Genomic DNA, 22,329 nt, shown 5'->3' with positions numbered 1-22,329 from the left:
GTCAAATATTCGTCAAGGGCATTTACATTGGCATGTAATGTGATTGGGTGACTCTAGATTTGTGCTTCGAGCATCTTTTAATGGTATTTAGGGATTGCTTGAGAATTTTAGCCTTATTTTTCCATTGGAAGCTTTAGTGCAAATATGTTTTTGAGAATGAGGTTAGCTCTTTGTTTTCCTTTTGTCTTATGTGGAGCCTGGCGAAGTATGTATGTAGTTGTTGGCAAAGCATTTTTGTTGATCAAGGATGCCAGATTGCTATATTTTGGCACCTCTTCAAAGCTTATTGTTGTTCTTGTTGCTTTAAGGAAGAGGAGGTAAATATCATTGTATGTACCCTTCCACTTTTTGTTTTGTAAATATAAGAAATATGTTTCAAAAAATAAAATTCCTTTTTGAATTGCAACAATTGAAAGTTCAAGTAGAGAGAAACTTTCTATAATACAATTTATTGTTTTTTGTTAACATAATGGAGAATGTCAAAATATTAACATTTAGAGGTCATATCTCCCTCAATATTACTATGTCTTTATTTTGACCACCTTTTTTGAAAACTCATGAAATATTATTTCAAATGTAAGTTGTTGAGTAGTGATAGATCTATATCTCAGGATAATTTATAGCCCCATTCCCCATGCCAAGATAATTTCTCTCCTCATGCACACATTATAACAGAAAGAAATATTGCTTGTTCTAATTCCATTCTAAGAATGATATTGGAAAATTAATGTGTGATTAACATGCTAAATCCAATGTATATGTAATCGTAAAGCTAAATTGCACGAAACGGGGAAACAGGTACGAGTTTCCGAAACAGGAAGCGATACGAAACGCGACCTCCCCAAATTTTGGAAACGGGGAAACACGAATATATATATATATATATATATATGTGCAATCATAAAGCATAAATGATACATTATAATTTATTACACTTAAACATTAAGATTTAATTTACATCACATTTACTCCTGAATGATCACATAATGAAAATAAAAATATCAGAATATCCAAAAGCAACCTTTATTATATATTCAAATCTCAAAATCAGCCTTTATTTATATTAATATATGAGGCTGCAAGTACAATAAAGACTATAAGGCTGCAAGAGAGAGATCCAAATCAGGATTTTCTGCATCCACATCCCATTCTTTAGAAGGACCACTGTTGTATTGGGAGTCTCCTCCTACATAGTCGAACGACTTTAGTGCTCTTGATTAAATACACGTTTCATACCCTAGTACCCTACATGATCTTGATTATTGGGAGTTTCCCTTGCATAGAGGGCTTGGTTCTCTTGATTAAATACAAGTTCCATACCCTAGTACATGATAAAATCCAATGGAAACATTGCAATCCCTCCAATCCTGAAATCCTGAAAAACAAATAAGTCTGCTGGATTTTGAGTGAGATGTAAAATTCTACTTTCTCCATATGAAATCCAATGAGGGCGAAACCACTCTCAAACATCCTGAGTCATTTCATGGTAATGTTAAAAATTTAAGTAAAAGGATGAAAATGAAAAATAAAGGAGAATATCACTTTTACTTTAAGAATTTAACATTACCATGAACTGCATATCCCTCAAACTCCCTGATGAACTGCATATCAACACTAGGGCAAAAATTCACTTTTATAACTTTAGACACGCATCTAGAAGCAACAAGAAGTCACTAACATACCCTAAAAGTAAATTAAAAAAAACACAAGTTAATGAGGAAACGTGTGTCGTACGACCCTGAAACACGTTTCCGGCCGTACTAGCCACGTTTCCGTTTCAGGAAACGTGGCAGTACGGCCGGAAACGTGTTTCACGGCTGTACCAAACGCGTTTCCACGTTTCGTACCCATTTCAGTACGGAAACGTACCTCTATACCACGTTTCCTGCAACATAGTCGTAAAGATAACCCATGTACGGAAGATATGTATGGTACAATAAGTACCCCTTAAGATATGATCTCATAGTCTAGTGTCTCTCAACTTTCACATTGATTGATCACTGCAAATGAGGCTTAGCCTTGAATGTGTGTGTGTGTCTTATTAGTGTGGACCCTAATTAACATCAAAGTCTGGTACCATACTAACCACACAAGGTGTATGAACAAAATCCACTGGATCATAAAGACATTCATTAATGGATTACGACACCAATCTACATTAACCAACATATCACCAACAAAAGCTCCTTGCATCAAATATTATTTATTCTTTTACATTTCCTATGCTTTCTACATATATCATTTATATATTTCCTATGCTTTCTACATATATTATTTATATGTCATATGGACAAAGCCCATGTGAAAATTCCTTGAAATTGTAGCAATTGGAAATTTATTCTTCTAACTGATTAATTATGCAGTTTATTTGTTACGTCAAATAACGAATAAATCACATTGAAATTCTTCACAATAAAATTACATTGCGGAAAATAAACTGGAACTGAGAAAAATAGATACACAATAAAAATTATACGAATGCCCTTGCGTTAGCCTCTGCACAAGCCTGTGCAGGCCCTACTCGCACTGGATAAGGAGTTGCCCGGAATCTATCGTTCTGCCTGACTTTGCCTCTAGAGATGACTCGCTTGGCCTTCTGGAATTTTTCTCAGCCACTAGCAACTAAATCGACCTCCTCTTCAGCTGAATTAATCTGTCGTTTGAAGCCTCTGCACAACCTCATTGAGGAAATACTGTGGCCCTCTTGTTGTTGACGCTCTGATAATGGAAATCACTACTACTGCTCCCCCTTACTTCAACTTCCTTTTGGCTTGAACTCTGCAACTGGATAGCTCGATCTGCCAAGGAACTCGCTCTCCTGTGTCTCACAACTCTGCTCAAGTGTCTATCTCCATTCCCATCGACCTGCTCTTATAATCTCTCATTGGATCTGTTGGCTTGATGGGCCCTAACCTAGGTTCAACGTTAAGCAGCCAAGAAAATCCCTACACTACTGGGCCTTTCAGCATCAATCCACAGAGCGCAGACTGAAGTCTCACCCGAAGCAGTATGGGGGGATGTAGGAACCAAGTTTCCGCACCCTGAGATGGTTGTGATGTCGGTTTTTAGACCTTCACTCTGCCTTCGTGCAGATCGATAAGCCCTAATGTACTTATCTTATTTGTCCTTAGAGACTCTGCGAAAGTCTCTGATCGTCCTTCGCAGACCCTAAATAGATAAATCAAGTGCTTACGTGCCTTTGTAATTATCATTACTTCTATGTCTACCCAGATTAGCTTAAGTATTGGTTAACTTTAACGTGCATTACAGTTATCTTCGCGTAAACATATATTCTTACTTGCGTTCATATGACAAAGTAAAATACATAGCGCATCAATATAGCATTAATTCATAACCCCAGTATTCAACATAGCATAATCGCAACATTCAAAGTTAAATAACGCACACGCAGCTGAAAAGTACACAGTAATTTCAGAATACTTCTCTTTATTGATGATTTGGATTCTCAGTACAGACTTTATCTGCCCTGCGCACATAGCTGCAGGAGTCCGCGCACTCAACTACAGACTTCTATCCTAGGCCTCTGCACACTTAGCTGCAAAGCCTCTTCCTACACTAAGACTCTCGCTCTTAGCTCTTTACAAACTCATCAAGTACTTCACTTTTCTAATCTAAAACTGACTTAGACTCCTCTTAAGACCTCCATTTTATACAATCCCATGGTCCGCGGACCAAGGGCGGATCTCATCAAGCCAACACAACCTATCTAGACTAAGGGCGGAAACCCTTTTTGACTCTTGATATCTTCACGCTCCGCGACCACAAAATGCAGAGACTTTACATTTCTTTATACAACTTCGGGCCTTCTGCCCCAAAACTTGGGTTTTTAACCCCAAAATTGACCCCTAAGGGACCCGTTCCCAACAGGTCCCCAACACAAACATGGTGACTCACCCTCGAGTCACTCGGCTGGCGCGGAGATCTTGTCGCGAAGACCTCCCAGCTCGACTTGGACAACTGCTACCTCGGCGGTGCACTGTGTTGTCGCCTGCTTCATCTCCTCGACCAACTGCTCTGTTGCTAGCCCTGCGTTGTCTGACTTAATCTTCTGCTGAGTCTCCTGCAGACTAGCCAACTTGCCTTCAATAGTGGTCGTGATCAAGTAGGCCTCGTCCAACACGACTTCCTTGTGCTGAGCTGCATCTACCTGCTCTTTCAACGCCTTGGCCTCCTACAGCTTAGCTAACCTCTGCGTGATGGCGACAATGCGCGTTGTCGCTTTGACTTCGTCGTAGCGCTGCTGCAGCTCCCATGCTTCTGTTTCCAGCCGCTGTACAGTAGGATCTTCTTGCATGCAGGTGACTACCTCAAACAACTGCTCGAAGAGCATGGTACAATCCTTCACAGGCTGTGCCTCCGCCCACCTGGTCAAGTACTCAGTCGCGATGATCATGTACCGTGCACCTATCTTCTTTCCTGGAGGCTGAATTGGACCCACAAAGTCAATCGCCCATTTCTCAAATGGTTGTAATGTCACCTGTGGCATCAGAGGCAGTTCATCCCTCTGCGACAGCTTGCCAGTCCTTTGACATGTGTCACATGCCCTAAAATATGCTTTCGAATCCTTATGCAGGGTTGGCCACCACAACCCAGCACATAGAATCTTCTGCGTTGTTGCTTTCTTTGCATAATGTCCTCTTGTAGCTCCTCCATGAGCCTCAGCGAGGATGCTGCTTCGTTCAAAGTCAGGCACATAACGTCGCAATATTTCGTCTGACCCCATTTTGTACAAGTGCCCTGCAATGATAGAAAAGTCTACCGCACGCACTACTAGTTCCTTCTTCTGTTGACTTGTATAACCTTCTGGAGTCGATCCTGTCGTCAGGAAGTGGATAATATCTTCAAAGTGATTGTCCGTGACACACACCGCAAAGAGTTGTGCGTTAGGCAGTCCTTCTTCCAAATTAGTAGGTTCCTCTCCAGTTTCAATGCGCGATAGATGATCAAGTCCTGCATTCAGTCGTCCTGGCTTCACAATAACTTCAAAGTCGTACTCCTGGAACAGCAGCAGCCACCTACATATTTTCCCCCCAACACAGGCTTGTTGACCAGGTATTTTAACGCGGAATGATCCATATACATCTTAAAGTGTCTGCCCAAAAAATAGTGCCTGAACTTCTGGAGCGCGTACACCATAGCTAATCCTTCGTGCTCTGTCGTGGAATAATTTTTCTCTGCTTTAGACAACTTCCTACTTGCAAACGCTATAGGATGATCTAGTTCTCCCTCACCGGCTTATGTCAGCACAGCCCCCAGCGCAATACATGATGCGTCTACGTGCACATGAAATTCCTTCTTTCAGTCCAGGAAGACTAGGATCGCCGCAATGACCATTTTCTCTTTTAGCACATCCAAGCTCTTTTGACATTCATCATTCCAACAGAACGTAGCATCATTTTTCAACAATTTCTCCATAAGCACGGTAATCTGGGCATAGCTCTTGATGAACTTCCTATAGTATCCGGTATTCCCTAGAGTTCCGCGCAACTGTTTCACATTCCTCGCCTCCAAGTTGATTATCACCGCGATCTTCGCGGGGTCTACCATCAATCCCTGTCTGCATAACACATGACCTAGCAAGATCCCAAAAGGGACACAAAACATACATGTATCTAGCATCAAGCGCAGACTCGCCACATGGCACTTGACCAATCCAAACATTGTCCAATCGTCAAAGTATACCTCCAAAAACTTATGAATGAAGTCTTTGAATGCTATAATGACTATGCGCGAAAAGATCGTTGGTGCATTCTTCAGCCCAAAAGGCATCACGGTGTACTGAAAACATCCCCATTCAGTCACGAAGGTTGTCTTGCTTCTATCCTTAGGCGCGATTTTGATCTGATGGTACCCAGAGAACCCATCAGTGAAAGAGTATGCTTCTTGGCCGCCTACATTATCCAGGACCTCATCAGTGAACGGGGTCGGGAAAGGATCATGCACACAAGCGTCATTCAATTTCCGGAGATCTATGCATATCCTTATTTCTTCTTTTTGTTTCTTTTCTTGAACCACTATTGGGCTTACCCAATCAGATTCTTCCACCGGCTCAATAATACATGCCACAAGCATCTTATCTAACTCAGCGCGGACTCTTTCCTTATACTTCGGATTAAGGCGGTAAGGTCTTTGTTTCACAGGTTTCGCGTCCGGTTTCAGGGTGATCTTCATGACACCCAGGTCTCCTATTATTCCCTTCAGATCAGAAAACTTTGTGGGGAACAAATCCTGATATTCGCAGAGGAGCTCAGCGACCTTATCTATTGTCGCGTCGTCCCAATAGTCCCCAATCTTCACAAATTTCAGCTCCGCCTCTGTGCCAATGTTGACCTATCTAGTTTTTAGCGGCGCGGTTATGTCTGGATCCTCTATCTGCAGTCCTTCAACCTCACGGTGACCCTCGGTTTCCGGAATATTAATCTTTCTGGGATCCTTGTCTTCTTCTTCAGCAGTCACATTATAGCATTCCAGCGCGTGGTTCAGCTGGGTAGTCCAATCAGGTTGAATCAAGTCCAAAGGATCCTGCGGTATCCTAAAGATCGCTGCTTTAACCTCTTGTAGCGCCACGTCAATACAATCAAACCCATCCTCAAAGTTGAACGTCATTATAAACCCCTAGCGCAAGATGTCCCATTCTTCAATGCCATGGCGGAGCTCTGTTTCCAAGTACCAATTCATTGGTATGACATCCAGGGTATGACAAAACAGATGCACCCATTCAGGCTGGGGCTCCACTCCATAAGCCTTAGTCCATTTGGCTAGGTGATCGCGCGGATCATCCCTTCCATCATACTTGTCTGTCATCTGTACTTTCGGTTGTCCAAAACGTATTCTCATCATCCTCCTATATTCGCGCCAATCACCGAAATTATCCTTGTGCGTACCCCACCATCTTGCGGGCGTAGCGCGCAGTGCCCAATCCAAGGCCTGGAAGCGATGCTTCTCTGGCACTTCTCTTTCAAATGCATCCAAAAAGCAATCAACGTCAGTTAGCCCATCATAGTGAGGCAAATTCCTTACCTCTGATGATACACAGCGCAATGACTTGGTCATCATATTACAACGCAGCGTAGATACTTCATGCAGCCAGTTCTGCCAGTGCTCTAGTTCTTCGTCCGAATCTGATGTGCAGGAGCTCTCGCAGTCCCATGCAATACGCCCGTCTGCTATTGGATTTACCCAATCCTGGTCTCACGCCGTTATCTTGTAAATCTGGTCCAAATCATCATCACTTTCATAATCGCGGACTGGTTCTGTATAGCGTGGTCCTTCTACAGGATCCAGTGGCACCACTACGCGGAGCGATTTCTTTTCAAATATCATCTTTCGCTTCTTCAGGTTGATTACCCCATTCATGTCAGTGGCCCAATCGATTCCAAGGAGCGCAGGGTAGGGATTGCTATCATCCACAATCTCTATTACTTCAAAATCCGCTAGTGCGCTCGTGCCTTCGATGTCAATTGTTACCCCCTGCAGCCTCCCCATTGGGATAATTTTCTGTTGATTCGAACACAAATCTCCCCATTCTTTCCCATGTTTGCTTTGGCAAAACATTCGCGTCGGACCCTAGATCCAAGATAACTTGGTCCATTTCGTATTCCCCTATCTGCGCGGTGAGTCTCATCTCACGTCCAGTCCTTGCCTTATGCTTGCCAAGCTTTTTGACTACACACGGTTCGCCAGTACTGCCGTCCTTGCCAGCGCACTGATTGATTAGTTCCTGCAATCCTTTCACAGCCTTACTATCGCGAAGCAGTTTCGTGCAAGTCTCTAAGAACGTGTTTATCATGGATGGGTCTATTTCTTCAACTGGTTTCTCCTGACTTCCTGAGGTAGAGGCCTCAACGAAGTTTTTCTTTGCTTCCATAAATGTTTCTTTTGCACGCTCCAAATTGAACTCAATCTCCTTTTCTGGTGCTTTGCGACCCACTCACCTTCCTCAGGTTGTTTCCCTTTATCCTCACCAGTCGTCGTTCCACTCCGTAGCATAATGTTTACCTTAGGGTCTTCCTCGCGAGGCTCAACCCTCATCATCTGGAGGTTCTGCATCGGTTGCGCCCCCTTTTCGCGAATCTTAGCCAACAATATAGGGCAATCCTCAGTTGCATGGTCAAACTGAGTACAGTCGCATCGAATTCGGACGGTCTCTTGCATAGTGTCCTGGTCCTCCACAATTGTAACAAATCAGCTACCCTCGACCTCTACCAGGCCCCCCTCCAACTCAGCCTCGGCCGCGCCCTTGATACTCACCTTGCGCTCCCCCAGCACCTTGGTCCGAAGGCCGTGTTTCTGCCTGCACCCTATATGCAGGTGTCTTGTCCATCATTAATTTGTAACTACGGCAATTGCGCTTGTCATGACCTACTGATTGACAGAAATTGCAGAAGAGCTGTTGTGGTGTTTGTATGAATTTCTGCAGCAAATGGCAATTGTCGATCGCATGTTTCCCAGCTACCTGGCATATAGCGCACCATAGCGCAGGTCTTGCACTTGGCCTTACCGCAGCCTCCGGCCTTAGAGGCATTGGTCCCCCTGCTGCAACATAGTTCGCAAAGACTGGACAGTGATCCTTGTCATGCCCCTGACCTTTGCATTTCAGGCACCAGACTTCTTCGCGCACCTCCGGCCGAGCTGTTCTGTCTTTCTTCAGGCTTTGCATTTCGAGGCAAAGGTTCTGCAATTGCACGTGAATTTGCTGAACCCCCAGATTAGCATCCTGCATTGGTGTCTCATGCAGTCTCATCGCGATTTCTAGAGCTTCTGCCTGGGTCCCAATCTTTTGTTGTGATAGCGCAACCCTTAGGTGGGGCAAGAGCGAGGCCACGAACCATTCGCGGTGTTGCCCATCAGTTAGGTTCATGTTGGCTTCACGGATCGTACACTTCAATCTTTGATCCAAATCCCAGGGCATCTCCCCAGGCTTCATCATGATCTCCTTAAATCCCACAATTGATTGCGCTTGAGACTTAGGTCTACTGAATTCTCTATTCAGCATAGTCCGGGTATATGCCAATGCAGACGTTGGGTTATCAGTATTGTACTTAATGTACCACGTTAGTGCGCGGTCCTACAAAGCACTAACCAACGTGGCTTTCTTCATTTGGTCATCCGTGATACCCTGAGCTTCCCATACAGCCTTCGCGACGAACCAAAACTAGTTCGGATCTTCATTTCCTACGCCCTTGAATACAGGTAGCTTTACGGAGTTCGCCATATTGAACAGTGGTGGAGGTGGCGGTGGTGTGGGCGATGGGGTGAGTGGTGGAGGTGAGGATGGAGGCGGTGTGGATGGATGGGACGAGGATGGAGGCGGTGTAGGTATTCGCGGGAACCCTTGTCTTATCAGCTGAATAGCGCTCAGTGGAGAAGACTGCACTGCTCCTTCGTCGTCACTCAAAGGAGGCTCAATCAACGGGCTATACTCAGGACCTTTTCTTCCTCCGTCCCTGAAATACCTTCCACTTCGCGTAGCTCCAAACATCAAGGTAACTGCATGACCCGCTTTTCACACAAGAGAATCTTAATCCAAGTATTTAGTGATTTCAAATACTTACCTTGTGGTCCTTTGAAGAAGCGGCGCTCTGCTTCGCTGTAACTAACAAAAGTATCGACCGCAAACTCTGTCACAAATCCTCCTATGATGCGGTCGAGCCAATGGTCGACAGCACGCACGATCTTATCTTCAGAGGCTTCCAATCTCCGCACTAACTCCGGTGTCCAAACAATCAAATTGTCAAGCCTCCACCTCCCTTGGCCGTTTGCCAACTTCGCAATCCACTCATATAACTCAATCAGGAAGGAACAAAAGAAGATTTCGTGTATTTCTGTGTACAGATATCTATCCAACCACTGTTCTTTCGTCAATCGCGGATTTCTGTTCTCTTGCGCCGCGAGTTCGTGGATCTTTCTATCCAACCAGTCTTCGATCTCTTTCTTAGTTGGATTCCAATGATGCGACATCACACATCTCGTTATGCAAATCCCGGTCCCAACAATGGAACCATTTGTTGGCTTGATGGGCCCTGACCCAGGTTCAGCGTTAAGCAGCCAAGCAAATCCCTACACTACTAGCCCTTTTGGCATCAATCTGCGAAGCGCACTGAAGTCTCACCCGAAGCAGTATGGGGGGATGTAGGAACCAAGTTTCCGCACCCTGAGATGGTTGTGATGTCGGTTTTTAGACCTTCACTCTGCCTTCGCGCAGATCGATAAGCCCTTTAGGGCTTATCAATGTACTTCTCTTATTCGTCCTTGGAGCCTCCGTGAAAGTCTCCGATCGTCCTTCGCGGACCCTAAATAGATAGATCAGGTGCTTACGTGCCTTTGTAATTATCCTTACTTCTGTGTCTACCCAGATTAGCTTAAGTATTGGTTAACTTTAACATGCATTACAGTTATCTTTGTGTAAACATATATTCTTACTTGCGTTCATATGACAAAGTAAAATACATAGATTCGCGCATCAATATAGCATTAATTCATAACCCCAGTATTCAACATAGCATAATCGCAACATTCAAAGTAAAAAATGCACATGCAGATGAAAAGTACACAGTAATTTCAAAATACTTCTCTTTATTGATGATTCAGATTCTCAGTACAGACTCTATCTGCCCTACGCACACAACTGCAGGGGTCCACGCACTCAGCTGCGGACTTTTACCCTAGGCCTCTGAGCACTCAGCTGTAAGGCCTCTTCCTACGCTAAGACTCTCACTCTTATTAGCTAGTTTGGTGGGCTTGTCACCGAAAGTTAGTTATTTTGCACATTATATTATTCTAGGGGCCAATGTAGGCCTAATTAGCTAAATTGAATTCATTAGAAGTGTATAAATACAAGTGATGTGAATGATTAGGCTCATAAATTTGTTATGGATGGCAACCTTGGGCATATTATTATGGTCCTTATTATTTATCTCATATTTCATGACCTCTACAGGGTTATGATTAGTAGGGAAGGGAGACTGATGAGATGGAGAGGCACAAGTAGGCTGCCCATGATGATCACACTGGAAAGGGGGAATTATAGATTGATCATGATCCTGAGGGGGTGCCCAAGGAGATAATGAATATTCAATGAGGGGCTCTTCCTTGATACTATACTCAGAAAGGGGAAAGGGATCAAGGTCACTTGAGATCATATGAGAACAGTGCGGGAATCACTTTCAAAATGATGAACAAGAGAGGGAGGCAAAGAGGCGGGTGGAGTTTTCTATCCAACAAGTTTTTCTTCCCCAAAATCATAAGGCTCAAGGGATTTGAATATAGCATCATACTTAGGAGAGGCTGGAGGCTTATTGATTTCCTTAGTATCAATGATTGGGCCTTTCCTAACAAGAAAATTGATCACTTCTAACTGCCCCTCTTTATTCAAGGGAAAATAAAATTTCTCCTTCCCAAGGGCATCAATGGATATGTTGTCATAAATAATAACCGAGAGAAAGGGAGGACCAATTTCAGCCTCATCCTCCTTGTCAGTGTTGTAAATAGGAGCACAATCAAATTGAGGACCAACAATTTCCCATTTCTCCTTTTCAATATGGAAGTAATCTCCAATGTCATCTTCTAAGGGGCAAATGGGATCACCTTCCTCAAGGTTCTCAAAAGGTGAGTCATCAGGAGTAATATCCTCGAGAAAGGTAAGGTTGGTCTCAACTTCATTCTTCCCAACACGTTCTCAAAATCATCCTTTTCGTCATGTGGACCCAAGGAGGACTCATCTTCCTGCTTATTACTTAGATTCTCAATGTCTTAATGATGGTAAATGAAGGCTTCCTATTGGATGCTTAATGTGGGGCATACTTGAAAATGTCTAAGAAAGCCATCAACGAACTCCTCAATAGATGAGATGCTCTTAGGTTCATGATCATGCAGCCATGATTTATGGCCACCGAGAGATCCCATGAACAACAACATAAGGACATCTTGGTGAACAACCTCCTCTCTTGAAGCATGTGGATTAAATCTTTCTACGTGGCCAATTGCGGAGTGGATCACCATCAAACATGAGCACCCCAAGTACCATCATTCCCGTGACATGATTAGGGTGCCCACGGACGTTAGCAATGTCCAAAGCGGGAAATTTATCAAAGAATGACAACCTATTTGAAATATACATGAAAAATATGTAGCAGTCGCCAAGGTGAATTTAAAGATGCCTAGAAAAAATGCTTGCTTCACCCTACAAGCATTGACCTTAAAGTTCAATGAAGAACTAGGGCTTCGTTCTTCTAATGGAGTCACCAATAATGTTATGTCAATATGTCGTATGGGGAAAAAACACACGTTTCATATCCCTGACAACGGCTCCAGAAATGTTACCGCTCAAACTAGCAGGGGTCCTAAAAGGGGATCCTTGAAGGGCTACCACTAGGTCAAGGGAAACAATGGAGCAATAGCCCACTGTCACCTCGGCTAAGGCTCCCTACTCTTTACGGCCTTTCACTGATGGGAGGAGACCCATTATAATAAGGATCACAAAATTGAATGGATCAATGATAGGATGAGAGGTGATCCTAAAAGCCTATTCACAAGAGAGGCTCAAATATATGGCTTGCTTGCCTTGAAAGCAAAATGAAAGGCTCTTTAGGAAGGGCTTAGGGGAATTCTAAGAGCTAGGGTTTGAGTATATGACTTGTCAAGAAGATTCTTAGCTCCTAAAATCCTTGTGGAAACTTGGCTTCCAAGTGGTCTTTGTGAAATTGGCTTCAATAAGTTGTGGGACCACACGGGACCAAGTGGACCCAGGTTAGGTCAAGGGGGTAGGGTTTAGCAACCAATGATATACTTGACCTAATCAAGGGGGAGAAGGGGATCAAGGAAGGAATTTTCAATGAAAGATAATGCAATGATCCCAGTGAGGTTTCTAGCCTAAGGAAACCAGGGGCAAGAATCGGTCTTCAAGCTAGGGCTTGCGATATCTCAAGATCCCATTACCAGAATCTTATAAAATTTGCAGGGCTTCTTGAGGACACACCAACGCAGTTTTGGACCAAAAATCGAAGTTTTTGGATGGCTAGATTATGAGATAATTGATGCCCTAGGTGACCTATGTAGGCTAGGCCTAGAAAAGAGGGGAAGGTGAAAGAAATAAGCTTTGAGGTGATCACCTATGGAGGACCAATGCCTAATGCTTTGGGGAGATTTGGACTCAAGAGTAATTATGACTATGGACATTGAATTTTCTATGTCAATGAGGCCTTAAAGGCAACTTCGCATAACATTAGGGCAGCAACAAAGCAACTTCAAGAACTTTATACTTCATTTTGCAAAATTGATGGCTTATCAGGATGAATTTCAATGAAGAAGCATCTCTAGGAACATTCATTCATATTACATGGCCCATACATGAAGCATCACTATCTAGAAACCGAATTTCAACAACTTTGCATAAATGAATGCAGTAAATTAGCCCTAGTAGAGCGAAATCCCAACAACAATGTATGTGACAAAAATAGAAAATAAAATAGCATTAAATTGCAATTACATGTCTTAATAATATATCCAACCATCAAGAATTTGCCAATCAAGAAGCTCCAAGGCAAGAGAAAATAATCCAAACATCAAAATTCATTCCATGTTCCAAAATTCGTCCTCCAAAAAGAATAGTGAAATGCTCAAGAGAGGTACAAGTCCAATCCAATTGATGATGCTAAAATGAATTCACATCACTTGTATTTATACACTTCTAATGAATTCAATTTAGCTAATTAGGCCTACATTGGCCCCTAGAATAATATAATGTGCAAAATAACTAACTTTCGGTGACAAGCGTACCAAACTAGCTAATAAACAAAAGAATAAGCCTCTCAAGAGGTCGAACAATCAACAGTACATGTTGTTGGGCCTTCTTAGAGGCTTGATGAAGTACATAGGTGCCATAATAAGATATAAGACTCCCAAAAGTAGTGGACAAGGGGTTGGCACCTTGTTCTCCAAATAATAAACCTCTGGTGCTCCCAATGGGTGTGGATGCACACAAGTGTTCTCATGGGTCTCCAAATAGAAGGTGTCTGTAGACCATCTGCAAGGTCTCATATGATGATATAAGTGATGCCACATCATCATACGGGTCCTGGGTCATCTGCCACGTGCATAATACAACTGTGGGGTCAGCTGGGCATGGTGAACCAAGTGCATCTTCCTCATCCAATAGATGAAACTCGAGAAATATCTGAACATCTTTGGGGATCCATGGAATGTTGTCTACTATTGTCAAGGCCCATGGCTCTCTACACACACCCTACATGTGCCAATGTAGCCCTCTTGAGAGTTAGGACCCCGTATAGGGAGACCAAACCCAAAACTAAGACCATCTGCAATCCTGTGTAAGATCCAATGCATCCCATTTCCTTCCAGTATAACAAGTCATTTAAAAAAATCGAGTTAAAGATCTTACAAACCATGGATAACATGGGGGCACTTCATAATGACATGCCCTTCCATAGTGGGCTTTAGCATGTGCTAATGTCTCCAAGCTCCAAGGGGGGTTAACCAAGTACTCTATTAGGTGGTTTATACTTTTAAAGGGGATGATATGTCCAAGGTACATCCTTCAAATGGTGGTGGCATGTGATAAAGTGATGGAACAGAGTAGGGGATGGAGGGGGCAATCCTGGGTCACATGCCAAGGTACAAGGGTAGCTAATAAAGGGACAACTCACACTTGGGTATATAATGTATAGGAGGGAGCAATCGTGGTACATGAGTTACCCTGGCCTTGATTTTTCCACCCTTCTTCATATGCCTTTTGCCTTTTATGATTTTTATTTGGTTAACTGCTTGGGGCTAAAGGAGTAACAACATGATATGTATAGTATAGTAGTGGATAACCCCTTTGAGGTGGGGCGGTTCATTGCCCACCAAACATTGGGACAATCATGGGTTCCTGAATGATAAAGGAGGCCCATCTAAGGCCTATAGGAACCAAGGTGATGGCCATGAGAATGGGGTAGAGCTCATGCATTGGCTTTTGCCCATGTGCCAAATGTGTTTGTCCCGACCATCTTTTTCATTTTGTCGTACATTTTCCTATTGAATGTGGCCAATTATGCTTCTTCTTTTTTTCGCTGCATCAACCTCTAGGGCATCATTCCAGGCCCAACCCAAGGTGTGGGCAAGGGGAAGGGGAGGCTAACCCTATGTGGACCTAGTGGAGGAATGTGGACCCAGGTGGGAGAAATGATGAATGGGTTTATAATGAGCGGAGGGGGAGTGATGTATGTGGATGAGAGAGCGAGACCACACAACCAAAATCGGGGTTTCCCATGAAGTACCATCCCAAGAGCCCAAAGGTCAATAAAAGAGATCCCACGGGACTAGGGTCCAAGGGTAACATCCTCAAAAGGTCTAGGGGACAAGAACACAAACCTAGCCCACTCTTTCTGCCAAATCTCCCCACTAATTCATGCCCAGAAGTCTCCATGATAAGTAAACTACAATACCCAATTACCAAATGACAAGGCATACCTTTAGGTTTGGGAGGCCCACCTTCAAACATACGATCATGAAAGATGAGTGAGAAACCACACGGCTGGCTCAGGTGGCGAAGAAGCGGCACAATGAGCTAGTTGGTTGCTGTAAGGGGCTGTTGGATGAGGACCATATTGTAAAGAAAAAAATCCCTTAGGGATATCACCCACAAAATGGTTGGTAACATGGCCAAGGGGTACTCTCAAGTTGAAGGAATTGACTATGAGGATACCTTTGCTCCAGTAGCAAGGTACTCATCCATTAGATCAATTCTTGCTCTGGCTACACAAATGAGTTGGAAGATCCACCAGATGGATGTAAAAACAACATTCTTAAATGGAGTTATTGAGGAGGAGGTGTACATCGAGCAACTAGAAGGCTTCAAGATTTTTGATCGAGAGTCTCATGTGTGAAGACTCGAACGAGCATTGTCAGTCTCAAGCAAGCACCCCATGCATGGTACACTAGGATCGACAGCTATCTCACTGGTTTGGGCTTCACCAAAAGTGAAGCAAATGCAAATCTATATCATATCTTAGTAGAAGGTAAATTGTTGATTATTGTTTTATATGTTGATGAATTGATTTTAACTGGTGATGAGCAACTGATCAGATCTTGTAAGGAGGACCTTGCAAGAGAATTTGAAATGAAGGACATGGGTCTCAGGCACTACTTCCTCGAATTGGAAGTATGACAAGGCAAAGGGGAATTGTTTGTCTCTCAAGGCAGGTATGCAAATGAGATACTACAGAAGTTCCACATGGAGAGTTGCAAACCCATGGAGACACCTCTAGCGACCAACTGGAGGAAGGAGGATGCCACTTCATGTGAGGAAGTGGATGCTACCATTTATCGGCAGTTAGTGGGTTCATTGATGTACCTTATGAATACACGACTAGATATGTGCTATGCAGTCAACCAACTAAGACAAGCTATGGTTAGGCCAACCAAATTATTTTGGAGGGAAACTAAGCATGTTTTATGGTACCTCAAAGGCACTACCCAGTTTTGACTTTGGTACAGACGGACAGAGGGAGTGAAGCTATGTGGCTTCACAGATGCAGATTGGGCAGGGAGTCCATCAAACCGGAAGAGTACATCAAGTGGAATTTTCAGTGTTGGGTCCATAGTTGTTTCTTAGTATAGTAGGAAGCAAAGATCTATGGCACTCAGCTCAGCAGAAGCAGAATACATGGCTACAAGTCAAGCAACATGTGAGGCAATCTGGATGAGAAAGATACTTATTGGATTGTTTGGTCAGATGATGGATCCAACTATGATAATCAGAGTTGCATCAAGCTCTCTGAGAATCATGTTTTTCACGATCGATCCAAGCATATAGATATCTGGTATCACCATTTACGAGACTGTGTGCAGAGGCGGATAATGTTGTTGCAGTACATTCCGATAGAGGAACAAGATGTTGACATTTTGACAAAGGCCTTGTCAAGAGGGAATTTCAAGTTCCATAGGTGCAAGATAGGGGTGGTTGATAATCCCTTTCTTGTTGAGAGGGAGTGTTGAAAAATGCAGCAAAAAATTCTCAATTTGATTTTGCCTTGATTAAATTGAGAAAATTCAAATTTCCACATCAACAGACAACTTGGATGATGTTAACTTGTGTGACATGGCTTGTGTCACCCAATTTACTCAATAAATTCGAGTTGGAGGAGTTAGAGTTCAGTTCTGCATGTGTGATTGCTAATTTGTAGCAATCAAGATCAGTTATCTCAGGTTGTTTTCAGTTAAACTAGTTCCAACTTTTGGAGGAACTAATGGAAGGTCAGTTAAGCAGTGATACTTCAGTCAAACTCAGTGATCATCCAGTTAACTGATCAATCAGCCCAAAATAGCTAGTTCATGTAGAGAATTCGAGTTCCCCAGGCTTGGTGGAGATTCCAAGGCAGTGTAACATCAATTGTAGACTAGTCTTGAGTGTACAGGTGTTGCATGCAGTCAAAGGATCAACCTAAAGGAATTGCGCAATCAATTTGAGGAATTTCCTAAATAATAGGGGCCTAATTCCTCAAGGAACAACGCAAGGAAATAGGAGCTCAAGCAGAGGTAAAATTTGACTAAGTCTAGGTCAGAGCCTTTCAATGAGCAGAAAGATAGGTTTTGCACATGCAAGTTTTGCTCAGCTGAGCAAAGCTATTGTAATACATCTCTATTCTTCTGATTTAATGCAAACAGACATTGAGGTTTTTAGCAGTTTTCTTTCCCCGGGAAAAATACTTGTTACATGTGTGTGATTTCTTATTGCATGTCTAACATTTTTGTTCTAGATTGTGAACTACTTTCCGCAGAGAAATAGAGTAGGTTTTTGTCTTGTGATCTTGATTAAAATTTCATGAGCAGCTGCAAATCTACATCATAATTTCTACAGTCAGAGCCCGGATTTGCCTGTAGGGTGAGGAAAATTCCTTGCTAGATTTTTGCCAGTGTTTTTCTTTGTAAGATATAGCCAAATTCGGCATCCAGTTGTACTCAAAATTTCTTACTGCTGTGTAATAATATAAAACCCTCATCTACTGCACAGATTTTCCCAAGTTGGGTTTTTCCAAGGACATTTGTCCAAAAATCGTTGTGTTAATTTTGATGTGTGTGTGCTAGAATTTTCTCAATTTGTAGCGCTATTTTTTCCGCAGTTTTATTTGTGAAGGTCGCAGTGTGAATTATTTGGTATTTGTCGTAGCAGATAAATTGTTAAATTAATTGACAATTAGAAAAATAATTTCCAGTTGCTGCAATAGGATTTCAGACTTGAAATTTTCACACTATTGTTGGTAGTACCCTTGACAAGGCTGAACCTTAACTCCTTTTCTGTGAAATCACTCCATAGGCGTTCTCAATGAGGCATTCAGTCTCGTCTAGTAATTCCCTGAAAGAATGTGGCCCACTTGCTAGTAAACCCATTTAGTGTTATTCGCACAAGTTCATTGTCCTCTAGTTTCTCCCCTACAACTACTAGTTCATCTCGGACCTCTAGAATTCTGGTGAGATACAGAGTTACATCTTCACCCTTTATCATCTTTGTGGTCCTCAGCTTCTCCTTCCTATACTCGTGGAATTGGATAGGGTCTGTCAGTACAACTACAATTGTTGTCGCGAACTCTTTCAAGCCATGCTCATCCAACAAGAATAGCATCCTAGCCTTCCAAATACCAAAGTTCGAGGCTCCATCAAGTCTATCCTGATGATTTCAGAAACCTACTGCGGCCATCTCAGTGAAAACTCAAAAATTGGAAAATAAATAGGAATCTCCTCCCTTTCCTGCTCGACCTTTCTCAGCTACACACACTCCCTTCTGGAATTCCAGATCTGCTACTATCTGCCTCTAGATGTCCCTTCTCCGGTACTCACACTGCTTGCTACCTCAACTGGACAACTTGCTCAACCTTCCGGAAGTCCTCCGAAATCTGACACATGATCTACTGCTCCTGAAGCTCGCACTGGATGACTGGAAAAACTGCTACGACCTACTGCAACTGGAAAACTCGGATCTCCTCTTGAAAGTGGATCTGGAAACCCTATAAGAAATCCCTCTTCCTATGTGTGCTTTTCTCTTCAACCTAGTGTTGCACTGCTACTAAACTAGATGCAAATCAACTGCATCCAGATCGAATTGACTGATATGCTCATTGGAACCCTCTATCCGGCAAATCCACACTTGCAAATCTCTACAACTGAGGTTGATCGATTTTTCCTCCTGCCTGGAATTGGAAATCGAACCCTCTGCATCTACAAATTCACACTTCCTGGTGGCCTGCGCATATCTGAGAAATTTTTCTCAGAACTCCCTCTGAAACTACAAAATTTTCTCCTCGCTACTGAGCCTATGATTTGATCTTCAATGCTCTGATACCATGTGAAAATTCCTTGAAATTGCAGCAACTGGAAATTTATTCTTCTAACTGATTAATTATGCAGTTTATTTGTTATGGCAAATAATGAATAAATCACACTGTAATTCTTCAAAATAAAAATTATGCTGCAGAAAATAAACTAGAACTGAGAAAAATAGATGCACACATAATAAAAATGACACCAATATTTTTGGACAAAAGTCCCCAGAAAAACCCTGAAGGGAAAACCAGTGCAACAGATGAGGGTTTATTTTTATTATGTAGCAGCAAAATCTGAGTACAATGTCTAGATGCCAAAATTGGCAATCCTCTAACAAAATAATTTGGCCATAATATTTGTGAGACAATTTGTCTCACCCGACCACTGATCCCGTCCAAAATTTGGCTCTGTCTGGGCCACTTGAATGCTCCAGCATCAGCCTCTGCACAAGCCTAGCACGAACCCTACTCGCACTACCTGAGGAGCTTCCCGGAATCTGTCAATCTGCCTGACTCTGCCTCCCTCTAGAGATGACTCACTTGTCTGGAAATTTTCTTGGCCACTAGCAACTGAATCGACCTCCTCTTCAATTGAATCGATCTGTCCTCTGAAGCCTTTGCATTGCCTCAGTGTGGCCTCACTAAAGAAACATTGCAGCTCTCCTATTGCTGACTCTCCGACAATTGAAATCACGGCTACTACAACCTCTTGCTTCCGCTTCCTTCTCGCTTGAACTCCGCAACTAGATAGCTCAATTTGCTAAGGAACTCGTTCTCCTTGTGTCTCACAACTGTGCTCAAGTGTCTATCTCCATCCTCATCGACCTGCTCTTATAATCTCTTGTCGGATCAACAACAACCATGATTAAACCGTCAACAACGGCTAAGTTCATCTTAAACTCAATCTGTGAGTTTCAAGAGCTTTCTCGCATTTCTTTAGTTAATTACTATTAACTAACCAGTTTTCCTAAGTTAGACTTAGGAAAAATTTAAATGATGATTAATTAATTTAATTAAGGTGTTTCACAAGCTTATCTCGCAAAACGTTTTCTGGGTTTTGAAGATCTGGTGTTCCTTAGTCTCTTAGCCACAAATCAAAACTAGAACATCTGTCCAATGCTACAAAAACTAACACCCCACACAAACCAATCAAGCGATCTACACCTGTTCCTTAGTCTCTTAGCCACAAATCAAAACTAGAACATCTGTCCAATGCTACAAAAACTAACACCCCACACAAACCAATCAAGCGATCTACACCTCATACAGATCAACACAAACCAACTATTCTACACCTCATGGGTTGCCAGCGTGAAGTTTCTGCTAAAAATGGAAATGTACCTCAGGTAGATCCTCTAGCATTTTTAATCTAGAAATGGATCCATCCTGAATCTACAACAGAATCTTCCAGATTTGCGTTCAAATTAAGATTCAATCTGCAGAAACGTGAATTTGGTACATACCATGTGAAACAACTTTTATGGAATCCCAGGGTGATGGCAATATGGCACAGATCATTCAAAGTAGAGATTTTATGGAAAGGTGTTAGTATGTTGGAGTAGAATAACTTTTCATATAGGTTGAAAAAGTCGTCTCAAATAGCAGCAAGATTCGAAAACAAGACGAATTCAAATACAATTCGGTACAGAAAAAATACATTACAAACAAATCCCGTACGACTTTAATATGGAAGTAGACATTCTCTAGATAAAAAAATTGTGTTTTGTTCAAAATGATTTCACCCTGAGGACTGTGCAATATATCAAAAAATAATAATTCATTCCTTCAAAGTAGACGATCTAGTTTATATTTATAGGTTCTTGTCAAGTTTGTTTTACAATATTTTCAGAATTTTTTTTTCAATTTTGATTAATGGGCTGATATGTGTTAAAACATGACGTCATATTATTACTAAATATTCATACAATAAAGTCAATAGGGTTGAATCTTGCAGTTATAAATAGTACAATAATGTAATGTGCTTGATAATTCAAAGTGTTTCATCAGTGTAAATATGCATGTTATCAGTTTATTTCATCACTGTACAATGTAAACATGCATGCGATCCATTGCTATACTTCCAAGTTTTGTGATTTCCTCTATTTCATGGTTAGGACCACAGTCGATTACATATTACTCCCTATAGGTTCTATATTTCTTATATAATGGAATATCATTTGTTATATAGAATTTTGCATTAAAATTGTTTTTTCATTGTAAATTTAGGAGCAAAATATTGCAACATTCTAAAATATTTGGGTAATATTTTTCTAACCTTACAATGAAATTGTTTTATAGGATATTATCTTGGTGGAAGCTTTGAAGCTAGACGATGTTGAGGTCGGAATATACTCCCTACATTGCCTACCTTTGAGATTGATCAGCTCTGAAGGGTCACCTATCAGGTGTATCTTAATAAGATAAATGATCTTGACCATCAGTAAAGTTTGATGTATATCTACATGATATGTATGTGACCATTAGAGGTGAATCCCATGGCCAATGTATACAAATTTAAGTTTGAAAATTAGAGATTTTAAATCGTTCAAACGTGGATGAAGAGGGCAATGTTTTAATTTATTTTTGGATAAGATTGATAATTGAAGATGTTTAAGTTGTAGAATATTAAGTGGGAAAGTTCAAGATGCTTGCATAAGGATGGTATAAAAGTTAAATTATTTAAAGTGTATATTTCAAATTTACAAAAATAATTTTATTGTAAGGTTGATTTTATAATTTGATTTAGGGAGATTCCCTTTATAAAAGATTCAACTTTATATTAATTAAGAGGATTGATTTATTGTAATAAATAAGTTATAACATTTCATGATATTTATGTTAATGGAGACATTTACAACATAGTGGTACTTCTTATTAACATAATGGGTGCTTAGCTTGAGTAATAGGGATGGTGGTTTACCACCCCCATCCACTAGAGTTCAAGCCCCTGGAGACATGGCTCATCATAGTAAGGCTGGAAGGATAGGCATCC

At 41.9% G+C, this 22,329-nt stretch overlaps 1 protein-coding gene across 1 annotated transcript in view; it reads left to right on the top strand.

Annotated features, from left to right (window-relative positions):
* The window catches only part of LOC149222445 (cyclase-like protein 3), a 378,438-nt gene extending 356,381 nt beyond the window's left edge, over nucleotides 1–22,057 (top strand). Inside the window, exon 6 of the mRNA XM_089385449.1 lies at nucleotides 21,636–22,057. Coding sequence (XP_089241575.1) covers nucleotides 21,636–21,761 — 126 coding nt within the window. The 3' untranslated portion in view covers nucleotides 21,762–22,057. The remainder of the gene's footprint in view (nucleotides 1–21,635) is intronic.
* The last annotated feature ends 272 nt before the right edge of the window (nucleotides 22,058–22,329 follow it).

The sequence above is a fragment of the Pinus tabuliformis genome, chromosome Q (genome assembly GCF_031772625.1).
Source record: "Pinus tabuliformis cultivar Carrire ecotype Pingquan chromosome Q, CPIR1, whole genome shotgun sequence".
In the NCBI taxonomy this organism is placed as follows: Eukaryota; Viridiplantae; Streptophyta; class Pinopsida; order Pinales; family Pinaceae; genus Pinus; species Pinus tabuliformis.
This window is presented reverse-complemented; position numbering and strand designations above follow the sequence as displayed.